At 37.8% G+C, this 16122-nt stretch overlaps 1 protein-coding gene across 4 annotated transcripts in view; it reads left to right on the top strand.

The window, feature by feature from the left end:
• ttc3 (tetratricopeptide repeat domain 3) overlaps nt 1-16122 on the top strand; it is a 177868-nt gene that overhangs the window by 97556 nt on the left and 64190 nt on the right. For 3 of the 4 annotated variants that reach the window (XM_073044993.1, XM_073044992.1, XM_073044994.1), the window contains exons 34-39: nt 2913-2981; nt 3110-3206; nt 5457-5560; nt 9343-9436; nt 11364-11465; nt 13130-13530. In XM_073044993.1, the coding sequence (XP_072901094.1) occupies nt 2913-2981; nt 3110-3206; nt 5457-5560; nt 9343-9436; nt 11364-11465; nt 13130-13530 (867 nt within the window). Of the gene's footprint in view, nt 1-2912; nt 2982-3109; nt 3207-5456; nt 5561-9342; nt 9437-11363; nt 11466-13129; nt 13531-16122 lie in introns of those variants that run through there. The other variant, XR_012098877.1, reaches the window with a different exon arrangement.

Raw genomic sequence — 16122 nt, 5'->3', positions numbered from 1 at the left:
TCATAACAAGATAGATTGTGAGGCAAGAATCCATCTTATTGTATCAGGGAACCATTGAATGGTTTTCTAATAGTGGGGTAGAAGTTGTCTTTGAACCTGGTGGTATGTGCTTTTAGGCTTTTGTGTCTTTTGATTATGCTGCTGCTTTACTGAGACTCTGAGAAGTACAGAAACTGTGCTGGTTTCTGTGATGTGTTGAGCTGTGTCTAATTTCTTCCTGTCACATACCATACCAAGCCATGATGCATCCAGATAGGATGCATCACTATAAATTGTAAGAGCCAAAGTGGACATGTCAAACTTTTCTAACCTTCTTAGGAAATATTGACTTTGGTGAGCTTTCTTGGCGATAGCATTTTGAGGTTGGACCAGAACAGGCTGTTGGTTGTGTTCACTCCTAGGAACTTGAAGCTTTCAATCTCAGGAACATTGATATAAAGAGGAGCAATGACATCGGCACCCTCCTGAAGTTGCCAACTAGCCCTTTTGGTTTACTGGCTTTAAGGGAAGGTTGTTGTCATTTCAGCATAGTCATGGCCCATTCTGTTGGTATCATTTGGTGCAGTTAGGACAGAATATGGCCACATACAGTTGTTGCTAAACGTGCTTATAACATCAAGAGGAACTACAATAATATCATCGCTAACTATTAAAGCATGTATGGAAGATCTTAAGCAGAAAATGTAACATATTCAGTATGTCAGGTGAATTAGTAACATTACTTCTACTGTTTGATTTGTAGAAGTGCTGCATACTGAACCTAGTATTTCAAAGGGGCAATTTAACATTCGGGTAGAATTAGTATTTGTGAAATAAAGTGACCTGTATATTGAGAAATAACTGTGCTGGCTGCGATAAATCCACACATCTCAAATGGATATTGTAAATTATTGTAATTGTGTCTTAAAGAACTGTTGAATTTCTTTTTTTCTATTTTTATTGTTCATTGTATGAATGCAACAAATCCATTTCCTAGTTTTGGACCTATACAATTTAACAGATTTCTGGGATCGTTGCCCAAACTCCAGTAACCCGGTTCAGTCACTTACCGAGAAGTGGTTCATTTCAAGACCTAGCAACTACAGAGTAGGAAAACTTAGCCTGGCCCTATTTTTTCATATTGTGGTATAGCTTGTAAATGCATGCATGTGTTGTGTCATGCTTTCTGGTGTGTAAATTAGTTCTGTATGGAATGCTAGTGCCCAGTTACCTGTAAAGAAAAAATTAAAGTTTGTTAAAAATACATCAATAACACTGTATTTGGATTTGCACACAAAATTGTGCTAAAATGTGATTGGTACATTTCCAGTGGGATCTGCACGAGAGATCTCCCAAAGACCAGACTTTGTCATGCTGATCACTGGGAAAAGTGTCTAACCCTAAAAGAATCTCTATCCATGATAGCCACAGACCAGCTGCATAAGAGGTTGCCATGGAGGTGAGGGATACATGGTGACCTGTGTATCTGGGCACAGCCCCCACACTATCTGCCCTAATCGTCCTATTCTAAGTGGCCCTTTACAACTGCAGTGTGAGTAATAGTGAGATGGAGATTATGTGGAGATAGTATTGCTTTGTATAATATGCAAAGGTGTTAGTGAGAGATCAGCCTGTGATCAATGTTCCAGTAATTCGAAACATTAAAATTCAAGATGGCTGAAGCTGTAAAAGATCAGTATCTCTTAACTGTTACCCTGTTTTATTTGTGAACATTCATTAAGGTCGCAGATTGTTGCCAAAATCTCTAATTTATGTTGCTAAGGAAGTAGGTGGTGATAACGACTCCCTTGTGTATGCAACTGATGCTGGAGAAACCTGCTGGTGAATACTGTGAGGAATTGGCTGAGGCTACATCCACAGTAAACCAGATAATTTTGAAAACACTGGTTTCACGTAAAAATGATAGGCATCCACACCAAGCGTTTTTGAAAATACCTCTGTCCACATTAAAATGGGTATTTGGGCAAATCTCCTACTGGGCATGCTCAAGACACATTTACAGAAAACAAGCAACATGTTTGGTGTTGAATCTCACTGTGAAAGTGCTCATTTGTGCAGTTACAGACTAGAAAAACTTAAAAGGAAATTGCCAAACGACAGACAGCTGTTGGCTCTCGCACAGGAGGACTTAAAAGTAAAAAAAAAACAAATACTAGAGCATATGGAGGCAACCGACAGGGAGTTCATGGACAGTATGATCCAGCTGGCGACGAACATTGAAAAACTGACCAACTCTGTTGCATTAATGAAGCACCTTGTTAAATGTATAAAACATGCCTGCATCAGTGTTATCTTGTATTTCCATACAATGTTACATTAGGCTGTTACACATCTATTGTCAGAGAAGTACTTACATAAGTAGGTAAACCACCTTCATACAAGCAAGGACAGAAAATGGCAAAATGAGGTATACTTATTTATTCAGTAAGTTATGGGTCGAAGTATTTGGTGAGTACATTTCTAACTCTTCTGGCTTCAGTCTCGTTGCCATCTGTTCTGAAATTGTTAGATAGCGTGGGGGTTGCGTTCAAGAAAACAGTGAAATGCAGCGCTGCTGCCACCATCTGTTCCCGCACGTCATGACAGTGTTTTTAGAAATCTCCGTCCACACTACTCTGCCCAGTCGGCATTTTCAGATTTACACATTCTGGAGGGCATTTTAGAAAAGCTCCATTTTCAGAGGAGGAAAACGCAGTTTCAGTCAAAACGAAGAGAAAAAGCTTCGGTTACAGATTTATCTGATCTAATGTCGACGTAGCCTAAGTCAATAACCTGATTTTCCTGATTTCACATGAAAACAACTACTAGACAGATGTAACCTTAGTTAAATCACTGTTATGCATGAATTGTGTGCGAGAAATACTAATAGATCCAATGTCTAAGCTGTAGTGATGACTTTTTGGTTGTTGAAGGTACACTCAAAATATACAGGAGAAAGACCAGCTTTATGAAAAATGCTTGAAGGAATTTGAGGAAATAAGGTAAGAGCTTTCCAATTTGAGTCAAGCTTTTCAACAAGTTTTATTTTGCAGTATTTTTTAAATATATTAATTAATTGAAAATGGTAAATGTTATTGTGTAACCTAAAGGACATTTGCTCATATCTTAGTGATCAGTCATCAATAGAAAAGAGAAAAGCAGAAGAAGCCATTCAGAAGAGTGTTGATATGTACCATGAAACCCGGCAGAGAGCCAGTGAAGCAGAGGTAAAGATGTGGATTTGTTTAAACTTTCATTTTCATCACCTTTTCTAATTTTCTCTTTTGAAGCTGGTATTTTAAAACAGTACCACAGGCTTGGAAACATACTAGCATAACACTAAAATGGTATCTACTCATTGTATGAAAATTTTAAAAAAAGACTGCAGATGCTGGAAGTTTGAAATAAAAACAGGAAATGATAGAAATAATCAGAAGGCCAGGCAGCATCTCTGTAATGAGGAAGAAAGCTAGCATTTTTGGTTAAAGATCCTTCATTGCAAGTAAGAGAGAAAAACTAATTGATTTTAAATTGCAAAGAAGACCAGAAGAAGAGATCTATAGGATAAAGGGACTACCTGAGGCCATCGTTGTAATGAGGATAAATTGTGATATCTTCTGGTTAATTGGGACAGTCAGAGAGAGGGTGATAATACAATCAAGGAATTGTGCATGAGAAGAACTGTGAGATATTCTTACAGGTCAGTCTGTTCTAATGAAGAGGGAAAAACTGAACTAGTATCACAGATGAATGACTTAATGTAGAACAGAATCTGCTATTCAAGCCTTGTTATTATCAATACAGAGGGTCACAAGACAGATCAGAGTGAGTGTAAGATGGAGAATTAAAGTGAAAGCAACAGAAGTACAAGGTCATCTTTGCAGACTGAACGAAGATGCTCTACAAAACAATCTTCCAATCTGCATTTGGTTTCTCCTATGTGAAAGAGACCTTATTGTGAATGTTGAATGCTGTACAGTAGATTGCAAGAAGTGCAAGTGAATTGCTACTTCACCTGAAGTGATAGCTTGGATCCTTTGAAAGAGGAAGAAGTAAAAAAACAGGTATTACACCTCCTGTGGTTGCAATGTAAAGTGCATGTAAGATGGGGAGTTGTTGGTGGGAACAGTAGAGTGGCTCAGGCTGTCGCAAAGGCACAGATACATCATTTGCTGAAAGGTGTGAGGAGAAGTTGTTGGTGGGATCCTGTTAAAGAGCAGGTGGGAATTGCAAAAGATGATTGTTAATATGCAATCTGTTCTGTGGATGCCAGCAGCTTATTAACACAGAGAGAGGCAGGTCAGAAGATAGCAGAGAAGTACTTCAGTTAAATAGCTGCTGCTTCTGGGCCTAATGGATTTAAATCTAATGTTCACATCATCTTTCACCCACAGTAGACAAGAATGTATAGGTTAGTAGGTTAATTGGTCACATGGGTTTAATTGGGTGGCTCATTGGGCTGGAAGGGCCTGTTGATGTGCTGTATCTCAAATAAAACAAAGTTTTAAGCCTTGAAAGAGAAGTTGAATGTACCTTAGAACTGGGGATAGTGTCTTGGTCATAGAAAGATATAGCTCAAAAATGGATTTTTCAACCTACTGAGTCAGTGTAGATCATAAAGCATCTATTTTACATTAAGTCTACCTTTACCCATCTATTTCTCCTCACCCTCCCATTCTTCTAGATTCTACAGCTCATCTATATGGGAAATTAATAGTAGCCAATTAACCTTACAACCCACAGAATTTTGGGATGTAGGAGGAAACTGGGGCATCCAGAGGATTCAGCCACTGGGAGAATGTGCAAGATCCATCAAAGTGCCTGTAACCGTGAGGCAGGAGCTCTACCAGCTACAGAACTATGTCCCCATCTCTTTATTTAAGAATAATATAGAAAGTCAAAACATCTGTCTTACAAAAGATCAGTAATTGAATATGCCCTTTGTCTCTTTCCCTCAGCACCATACCATGTTGGGTTTGTCTATTAAGTTAGTGGAGAATGCAGTTCTGAGGCTTCTTCTCCACAACCTTAGAGAGTATAGCACAATATTCAGACAAAATCATCAGAAGAACTTTCAAAGTTCAAAGTCAATTTATTATCAAAGTATGTATATGCCACTATATATATACCTTGAGATTTATTTTCTTGCAGATGTTCACAGTAGAACAGAGAAATACAAGAGAACAATGAAAAACTACAAAGACTGGCAAACAACATATGTGCAAAAGGAGATGAACTGAGCTAATAAATATAAAAAAATACTGAGATTATGAGTTGTAGAGACCGTGAAAGTGAGTCCATTGGTTGTGGAATCAGTTCAGAGAACCTATAGGTGATCATTTAAGAAAATAATATGGCCACATCTGTTACTTTGAGGATTGAGGTGTTAGCTTTATGAATATTGGATCTTTTTCTGGGAAATTAAAATCTTTATGGTTTAAAATTTTTCTCTATATTGTTTTGTCCTCTTTGCCCAGGTGGCTATACTAGAAGGCCGGCAGAAAGTACAGTTATTTTCTCATTACAAAGCAGCTGAAGATACAAGACGTACTTTGGAAAAATTTAAAGAATTGAATGCCAGGTGAGTCACAGAAAACTAAAGACCTACAGAAAGGCAAATTCATAGATACTTGCAGATGGGAGGGATAACAAAATAAAATGAACTACTGATAAGAATTGATGAGGGAACACAAACCAATCTTCATAGAGGGATTAGAAGTGGAGAGAGTGAGCAGTTTCAATTGCCTGGGTGTCAAGATCTCTGAGGATCTATTCTGATCCTAACATACTGATACAGCTATAAAGAAGGCAAGACAGCGGCTATATTTTTTTTAGAGTTTGAGGAGATTTGGCTTGTCACCTAAAAGTCTTGAAAGCTTCTACAGATGTACAATGGAAAGCAGGCTGACAGACTGCATTACTGTTTTGTATGGGGCGACTACTGCACAGGATCGAAAGAAGCTACAGAAAGTTGTAAAATTAATCAGTTCATGGATACTCGTCCCCATAGTATCCAAGACCTCTTCAAGGAGCGGTGCCTCAGAGAGGCAGTGTCCATTGTTAAGGTCCCCCATCACTCAGGACATACCCTCTTCTCATTGTTACCAAAACAAGGGAGGTACAGAAAGCCTGAAGGCACACACGCAACAATTCAGAAGCAGCTTCTTCCTCTCTGCCACCAGATTTGTAAATGAACGTTGAATACTACCTCACATTTTTTATTATTATTTTTGAATTTGCACTATTTTTAACTATAATATACATATATATGCTTAACGTAATTGATTTACTTTTTTTCTATATTATGTATTGCATTGTATTGCTGCTGCCAAGTTAACAAATTTCGCGACATATGCCAGTGATAATAAACATGATTCTAATTCTGAGAATTTAAAAGAAATAAATGTGAAATGAAATGTTCATGGTATATAAAACAAAACAATGCAGACTATTTTAAACTTTTTTAGGGTGGCTGGGAGCAGTGGGGGTTCTTAAAAACAAATCTCAGATATTTCAAATCTATATTAGCACTAACCATAGGGGAAGACGATCATCCAGAGGAAACTGATGAAGTAAATAATTGTACTAAATAATCACTAATCACCTAGAAGGTTAATTTCCAAATCAGGATTGTATAGGAAGTAAATGAGAGCACTACTAATATACAAAGCATTATTTTCCGAAGTTCCATTAGATTTCATATTCTGTGCAAGTCACTCAATGTTTATGAAAAATAAGAACTGGGAAGCATAGTAAATGTTGCCAAGAAATTATTAGAATGTATAATTAAAAACCTGAAATATTTTCATTTTTGTAAACATCATTAAGTCATACCTAATGAGCACAAGTGCATTTTAAGAGGTAAATAAAATTATGAATAAATATTGTAAGAAGTTGGTTAGTAAATGTTTGTCTTTCTGAAGGCCTTTGACCAATGGTGTGCCACAGGGATGAGTGCTGGGTCTGTTGTTGTTTGTCATCTATATCAGTGATCTGGATGATAATATGGTAAATCGGATCAGCAATTTTACAGATAACAACAAGATTGAGAGTGTGATGAAAAGCAAGGAAGGCTATCATTGCTTGCAGAGGGAGCTGGAAAACTGTGCTGAAGAATGAATGATGGATGAAATTGAACGCAGACAAGTGTGGGGCTCTGCAGTTTGAGAGAACAGATAAGGGTAGGACTTGCACAGTGAGCAGCAAACCAGAGGGTTCGGAAAATACAGGTTGATAATTCCTTGAAAGTGACATCACAGGCTGATAAGGTCATAAAGAACGCTTTTAGCACATTGTCCTTCATAAATTAAAGTATTGAATACAGGAGTTGAGATGTTATTGTGAAGTTGTATAAGACGTTACTACCTACAGAAAAGATATCTATTAAGATTGAAAGAGTGCAGAGAAAATTTACAAAGATGGTGCCAGGACTTGAGGACCTGAATTATAGGGAAAGGTTGAATAGGTTAGGACTTTATTCCCTAGAATATAGAAGATTGAGGAGAGATTTGTTGAAGGTATACACAATTATGAGGGTAGATAGAGATAGGGTAAATGCAAGCAGGCTTTTTCCACTTAAGTTGAGTGAGACTAAAACTAGAGGTCATGGATAAAGCGTGAAAGGTGAAAAGTTTAAGGGGAACATGAGAGGAAACTTCACTAGGAGGGTGATGAGGGCATAGAATGAGCTGCTCGTGAAAGTGATGGATTCAGGTTCAATTTCAACATCTAAGAAAATATTGGACAGGTACATGAATGGGAGGGGTATGGAGGGCTATGGTCTGGGTGCAGTTCAATGGTACTAGGTAGAATAATAGTTCAGCCTGGACTAGATTGTCCAATTAAGCGGCTAGCTGAACTTTCATGGAAGTAGTTAAAAAGTATATTTAAAAAACCAAACTACTATTTAACTGAGTAACAAATGAAATACAGAACAAGTTAGAACAATACCAATACTATTACAGTACTATGAAGCTTTGTAGTTTCTCATACTTATCCACAAAGGAATTCATCCATTGTATGTTTCATGTTCTTTTGATTGACTAAATGAACAAATCAGTGCAGACACCTAGTGCAGATAATGGACTGCCTTCATACAATACTTTCAAATCTCCATTTTCATTGTAACATTCAAGATGATTATCAATCCCTTCAAATTCTTCATAGTTCGTAACTTATTAAAGTGGTGAAATCATTTCATTTTCATTCCTGACCGTTTCAGGCATTTCCAAGCCTGAATGCTTGAAAGCACAGTGAGCAAAACGGTTTCTGAATTGTCTACGTGCTTATCTTTCACCACTTATCAGTGACAAATCCACTGCTTTCTAAATACAAACACACCCAACTGATGTGATTTAAAAACGTCACTTTAAGCATAGTGTAGTGTCTAGCCATCACAACATTTGCACACTACTAACACTAGTTAGAAGATGTTCGGCAGTGGTCTCCTGTCCCAATTCAGCAACATGGTGTCCCAAATAAATGAAGGGAATAACTATTTTCTGCACTAGTTTTTATTCTTTAAGAGTTGTTGCAAATAAGCCCTGATTAAATATTGGCCTAATTAACCACGATCCACTGTATTCCTAAACAACTAAGATAGTTGGACAACATTACTTACATGAATTTGCCTTCACATATTTTTCAGTAAAATTGATAAGAATGAATAGCCAAATCTCAGGGAGACAGATTCAGTTATAAACAAACAAGGTCATGCACTTTCTAAAAATTGAACAAGAATGGTGAAAATATAATAGCAGTAGAGTTTCAAGCAGCTTATATGAGGTAATGTATCTGGATTATTAAATGTCAAGAACAGGAACAGAAAGTAACCAGGAATGCTGTCCTGTTGAAAATGCTGGAATACAAGGGGTTAGAAGTTTAGCTGCAAAGCCCCAGAAAGGCTGCAGCTGAGAAAAATCTGAGATATCCTGGATAGGATCAAAATATCAGAATGATACTTGGAATCTAAGAGTTAAATTAGTTAGAATTAAGGTTAGAAAATTAAATCAACACACACAAAATGCTTCTCCCTATAGATGCTGCCTGACCTGCTGCGTTCCATCAGCATTTTGTGTGCGTTGCTTGAATTTCCAGCATCTGCAGATTTCCTCATGTTTGCCTAGAAAATTAAATGAGTTTATTGAAGTTTTCTGGTTTTGAGGGAAGCATATGATAGCTGGAAATTATTTTCACTTCTGAAGTCTTAAATATTAGCAGCAAGCACAAATAATGATGTGGAATATTGGAATCCTCTTCCAGAAATTGGATGTTATGCTATCATTTATTAATTTTGCATAAAAATAAAGCTGCAATGCAATTTCACCAGTAGCTTTATGGTATCTGAATATTCCCTTTATTCAGTACACCAGCCACAGCTATTCCACAACTACAGATGTCCATTGTTGCCTGGGAGCATTTTCTATTTGAAACTGAACAGCAAATCCATCAAACTGAGGTAAGTTTATCTTGAATTATATAAGTGGTGCTAGAAAGTTCATGAATCCTGTAGAATTTTCTCTATTTCTGCACAAATATGCCCAAAAATGTGATCAGATCTTCACGTAAGTCCTAATACTAGATAAAGAGTACCCAATTAAATAAATAACACAAAAAACATTATACATGTTCATTTATTTATTGAGAAAATTGATCCAATATTACATGTATTTGTTGGAAAATGTATGTGAACCTTTGCTTTCAGGAACTGGTGTTGACCCCCCCTTGTACAGCTATAACTTCAACCAGACGTTTCCAGTAACTGTTGATCAGTCCTGCTTACTGGCTTGGAGGAATTTTAGGCCATTCCTCCTTAAAAAACTGCTTTAACTCTGGGATGTTGGTGGGTTTCCTTGCATGAACTGCTTGCTTCAGGTCCTTCCACAACATTTCTATAGGATTAAGGTCAGGACTCTGACTCGGCCATTCCAAAACATGAATTTTCTTCTTTTTTTTTAAACCATTCTGTTGTTGATTTACTCTTGTCTTTTGGATCGTTGTCTTGTTGCATTATCCATTAAGCTTCAGATGGCAGACTGCTACCCTGACATTCTCCTGCAAAATGTCTTCATACAATTTTGAATTCATTGTTTCCTCAACAATTGCAAGCTGCCTAGGCCCTGAGGCAGCAAAGCAGCTCCAAACCATGATGCTCCTTCCACCATGCTTCACAGTTGAGATGAGGTTTTGTTGTTGGTATGCAATACTTCTTTCCTCCAAATCTGGCAATGTGCATTCCTGCCAAAATGTTCAATTTCTGTCACATCTGTCCAAAGAACATTGTCCCAGAAGTGTTGTAGGACATCCAGGTGGTCTTTTGCAAACTTGAGATGTGGAGCAATGTCTTTTTTGCAGAAGTGGATTCTTCCGTGGTGTCCTTCCATGAACACCATTTTCGTTCAGTGTTTTTCTTATAGTGGACACATGAAAAGAGAATTTAGCAAATTCTAGAGATTTCTGCAGGTCTTTTGCTGTTACCCTTGGGTTCGTTTTCATCTCCTTCAGTATTGCACATTGTGCTCTTGGTGTGATCTTTGCAGGATGCCCACTCCTAGGGAGAGTAGCAACAGTACTGAGTTTCCTCCATTTGTAGACAATTTCTCTTACTGTGGACTGATGAACACTCAGGTCTTTAGAAATGCTTTTGTAGGCTTTTCCAGCTTCATGCATCTCTACAATTCTTCTAAGATCCTCTGAAAGTTGTTTTGATTGAGGCATGGTGCATATAAACAGAAGAGCAAGTTCTGTCAGTAACCTGACTTTGTGTGTCTTTTTTATAGGACAGGGCACCTCTACAACCCACACCTTCAATCTTATCTCATTAATTGGAACACCTGACTCCAAATAGCTTTTGTAGAAGGCATTACTCCAAACATTCACATACTTTTTCCAACAAATACATCTAATATTGGATCATTTTTCTCAATAAATAAATGAACAATTTTTTTGTGGTTTTTAAAATTTAATTGGGTTCTCTTTATTTAGTTTTAGGACTTGCGTAAAGATCTGATCACATTATTTGTGCAGAAATAGAGAAAATACTACAGGGTTCACAAACTTTCTAGCACCACTGTAAGTCATTGTCTGAGCCATATCTGTTGATTGTCTTGAGAAAGAGAATGATTATTTCCATTTGTACATAACATTGCTTCTCATATCTATTAGCCCAACATATTGGAGTACCCACTAGTTTTCAATTCTAGTCCAATGGAACAAGTTCCACCTCTTCCTCAATATTCTTCAGTGACCCAAGTAATGAAGATGTTTTCTGGATTGAAATCTTTGTTTTATTTTTAATGAAGTTTGTCTGATTGATTCATGTTGTGCAGAAAGTATGAAGAATGTTGATATTGGTAAAAATACTATAGCAATTTCATCTTTTACAGATACGCTTTAAAGATCAGATTAATCAGGTGAAAGCTGGGATGCAGTTAAACAGCTTGGCAACAGTGACTATACCGAACCTCCCAGTACCACCAAGCTCTAGTGTACGTATCTAGTGAAATCTCTTTCTAAAAGTAGTTAAGAATTGAAACCAGGTTGATGCATGTAGACACTATATTCAGCATCATACCTCAGTTGTACTAAAGGTATCTTTCAACAGAATTAAACATCTATCTACTTTAAAAATAGGACCTTGGAAAAATGCTTTAAGCATTTAATAAATATACACTTATTAGCTGAAGGATAAGGTGATGCAAATTGCTACAGCCAGACTATGAGTTGGGTTTGGGACAGTGCAGTAGCCCGCTGTTCTTCAGAATTGGCAGTGAACAAAAATGCAGAGTTCTGAAGGAAGTATTTAACTACAGGAAAGTATGAAGCTAAAGGTGTTTGAAAAGAGCATGTGTATATTGAAATTGAGGCATCAGAGGACAGAGATGGACATTCAGGTTGGTAGATGAATGGGGGTTTGCGTTGGATACAAGTTACAGAGTTCAAAATGTGAAGTTTCTGTGGATCAGTATGCACAGGCCATTAAAGACTGGAAGAGCCAAGTTTGTAAGTGACATTGCCAAGGATGAGAGTTTCAGGGATCTAAAGGCAAAAAAAAACATGCACAGATGCTGAAAATCTGAAATGAATATGGAAAATTGGGAATACTCAGCAACTCGGGCAGCACTTGCAGAGAATTATTGACCATGGTTAAATGTTAACTTGTTTCTTTCTTGGCATGTGCACTGCAAGATCTGAATACTCCTAGCATTTTCTGTTTGAGTTTCAGGAGCAGAATAGAAGGATTCCTAGAGATGATTTGAATCAATTACTCTTAAGTTCTCAATGTGAACTTGACTGTATGATTAAATAATTGAACTCAGAGAAAGATTATTCAGAAGGAAGATGATGTATTTTGGAAAGTCAAACCAGCATTGAACGGTAGGTAGGGCTCTGAGGAGTGTAATGGAACTCAGGGACCTAGAGGTAAAAGTGCATAGTTCATTGAACACAGTGCCACAGGTACACAGGGTGGTAAAAAGGGTATTTAGCTTGCTGGCCTTCATCAGTCAGGGCATTGAGTATGGGAGCTAGGGCATTATGTTGCAGTTATATATGGCATAATAAGGCCACACGCAGAATGCTGTATACAGTTTTGGTCACCCTGTTAGAAGAAATGCCACAATTAAAGTGGAACATGTCCAGAAAAGATTCATGAGGTTGTTGCCAAGACTAGAGGCCTGAGTTATAGCAAGAGGTTAGCCAGACTAGATCTTTATCACTTGGAATATAGGAGAATGAGGGGTGACCTTTATAGAAAAGTTTAAAATTATGAGAGGCATTGATAAGGTTACAGTCTTCCTCAGGGTAAGGAAGTCCAAAACTAATAGGCATACAGGGTAGGTGTAGAGTGAAGGGGTAAGGTTTAAAGGGGGCCTGAGGAGCAACATTTTTTCAAGAGGTTGGAGATAATAGGGAATGAGCTGCTATGGAAATGGTTAAGGCAGATACAACATTATCATTTAAGATGCACTTGGTTAGAAAAGCAAGGCTTAGAGGGATATGGGCTGAATTAAATTGGGACTAGTTGGGTGGACACAATGGTTGGCATGAACCTGTTGGGCCAAAGGGCCTGTATCCATGCTGTATTACTAGAAACAAAACTTTTATATTTTTATTTTGTTGCTATTTTTAAAATATATGTCTTTCAATTCAGGTAATGGTGGAAAAGTTGACTATTGATGATCCTGCCATTATTGCATCTTACCCTTGTGCTGCTCCTCAGATGCTCGGGTTACATAACAAACAACATAGTCCACCAGTTCCACACCTGCCTTCAGTCACAGGAGCCACGAAAGAAAAGCCAAAGCCTCCATCTGGCTTCCAGAACCAGAGATCCTCAAACCATTTACATCCTGGTGCTGCTTTGACCAAGCCTCAGTCTGCCTGGGCACAAGCAAGCAGTCGATCAGAATCACCTGTAGCATCTGAACCCACAAGCTGTCACGAAACACAGCCTTCTACAAGCCAGTCTACACATGAAAAATCTCAGCAACCCAAGAAAAGCTTTGATAAGATAATTACCCGCCTTTTAGCCATGTTTCCTAATCATACACAGTAAGTCTACTGAAAAGGTAAATGTAATTAACAGAAATATATAACCAAGAATGGTATTGTGGTGGCTTTTGACAATCTGGAGGTATTCATATGAAACTAAAGAATCAATCTTACAATATAAAAAAAACTAGTTTCATTATTGATGCCCATAAAATTCGTATATTGTAATTGGAATCTATCTGGTTTATTAACAGAGGTAGAAGCTCAGCCTGAATTATGTGCAATTCCAAATGGACAGCAATGTAATTCCCTCTAAACTGGTTTAGTAAGACATTCAATTTTGTCAGATGCTGTGTGTGATAAACCCAGAAGAGCTAGATGGGGACAGATTCGGGCAGGGTAAGCGCAGTTAGCCTCAAGTGTTCCTCCCAAACATCTGGCAACTGGTGCCTCCAGTAGGAAAGCTATCTCACAGGTAGCTGATCAACAGCCTGAGCTGTATGTACACAGTCATTACTTCCAGCTCATATACCGGATCTCAAAGAAAATTAAGATGAACGGTAAATGTTGGAGTTGCCAGCAATTCCCAAACCCTGGAAATTTGACTTAAATTACTCGTTTATCATTTTTGAGATTCTGAGAAGGCATTGCTTAAACTAACCAAAATGTATTGGATTTTTAATAATTTATCAATAAGGGTAGCGATAAGATTTTTAAAACCTAGCAGTTGGGATTTGTTCTTATCGAGGAAGGATGAAGTTGCATTATTTGGCAGGAGAATTAAAGCTGTATACTGTCAGCAATGAAAATTTCAGGAGTCAGAGACTTACAGAGCACAGAAGAGACTCGGGTTTCTGAACTACAGCCCCTTGAAAAAATGTTCAGCCCCAGCCCTTTGTTTACATAAATGAGTAATACAACCAGGGATTTTGGTCAATTTAACTGAGAATTTTTCTTTGTCAATCACATGCTCTTTTTTTCATGGTAGAACCCAAAAATAAAATTATAAAGCATGAAAAACTATAGAATTCAAAAACTGAAATGTCAGCTGTTCAAAAGTATTCATTCCCCTCTGCTCAGGACTTAGTTGAACCACCTCTTGCAGCTATTACAGGCAGAGGTCTTTTTGGATAAGGCTCTATTCACTTTGCACAACATGATGGAGCAAGATTTGGCCATGCCTCCTTGCAAAATTGCTCAAGTTGTACCAGATTTGTTGGGGAGCAGCAGTGGACAGTAATCTTGAGGTCTTAACAGAGATGTTTGATCGGGTCAAGGTAGGAGTCTGACTGGGCCACTGAAGGACATTATCTTTCTTCTTTCAAAGCCACTCCATGGTTGCTCTACCAGTGTGCTTTGAGTCATTATCCTGCTGAAAGACAAATTTCGTCCCCAGTTTGTTTTCTGACAGAGGCTAGCAGGTTTTATCCAGAATCTCTCTGTATTTATCAGCATTCATCTTCCCATCAATCCTGAGCAGATTTCTATTTCCTGCTGCTGAAAAGTATCCCCATTGCATGATACTACCTCCACCGTACTTCACAGTAGGGATGATGTTACCTGGCTGATTAGATTTATGTCGTACATACCATGTAGTGTTGAGGTCAAAAAGTTCTACTTTATTCTCATCCAACAACAAGACCTTCTTCCACATCTTTATAGTATTTTCTATGTGACACATTGGAAAGTCTTTACGAGCAAGAATATGCTTTTTTTAAGCCAGGGTTTCTTCCTTGCCACTGGTCCATAAATACCCTTTTTGTGCAAGGTCTTTGAGATTGTGGAGCCATGAACTTCATCTCCAGTTGCAGCCACTGACTTCTGCAGCTCCCTCAGTGACTAGTGGTGTCACAGTACTATCTCTTACAAGTGCCATTTAGATGGGCAGCCTGACCTAGAAGTTGTACCTGTTGTTTCACAATGGGCTGCACTGAGTTCCAAATAATATTCAGTGCCTTTGAGATGGTGTTGTACCTTTCCCCAGATTATCATTTCCTGAATTGTCTTGCATAGTCCTACCATATTGTTGGATTTTACAGACACAGTGGGTATTTATTATGAATTCATTGAAAACAGGTGATCCTCCAGTTTTCGATATCAACAAATAAGTTGGTAAAGTAATACAATATATTGCAGCTGAGGAAAGTTAGCGTAGTAATTACAAAGGGGATGAATAAATTTTCAGCCTCATAATTTTGGTTTTTAATTCCTAGTAAATTGTTCACAGGTCTTGGAATTTTTCTTTTGACATTGCACAATGTTTTGTACATTAGCTCAAAGAAATCCTACTTCAATATATTATAAATTTAGCCAAATGCGTTGATGAAATATGAAAATAGTTGTGGGTTGAATACTTTTTCAAGGCACCATATATTGACTGTTGCTGAAGGGCCTCATTCCGTATATTCGAAAATTGTCCTGACATTTTGTCCTTGGTGATATTCCTCAACCAGTGTTGGAAATGCTAAACAACCCTTGTAGTTTTAAAGCTGGGGTGAAGCTAATACTTCTACTGCTGCTTCTCATGCAGTCCTTCAGAATCAAGGATAACTTGTTTCTGCTCATAAGATGCCTAGAGGGGCAGGTGGGTAGCTTGAGAGGTGGTTAATTCCATCTGACATTTACACCTGCTTCTGTGATCCTGATAAGTGA

The sequence above is a fragment of the Hemitrygon akajei genome, chromosome 5, assembly GCF_048418815.1.
Source record: "Hemitrygon akajei chromosome 5, sHemAka1.3, whole genome shotgun sequence".
In the NCBI taxonomy this organism is placed as follows: Eukaryota; Metazoa; Chordata; class Chondrichthyes; order Myliobatiformes; family Dasyatidae; genus Hemitrygon; species Hemitrygon akajei.
The sequence above is the reverse complement of the archived record's forward strand: the minus strand, read 5'-3'. Positions and strand labels throughout refer to the sequence as shown.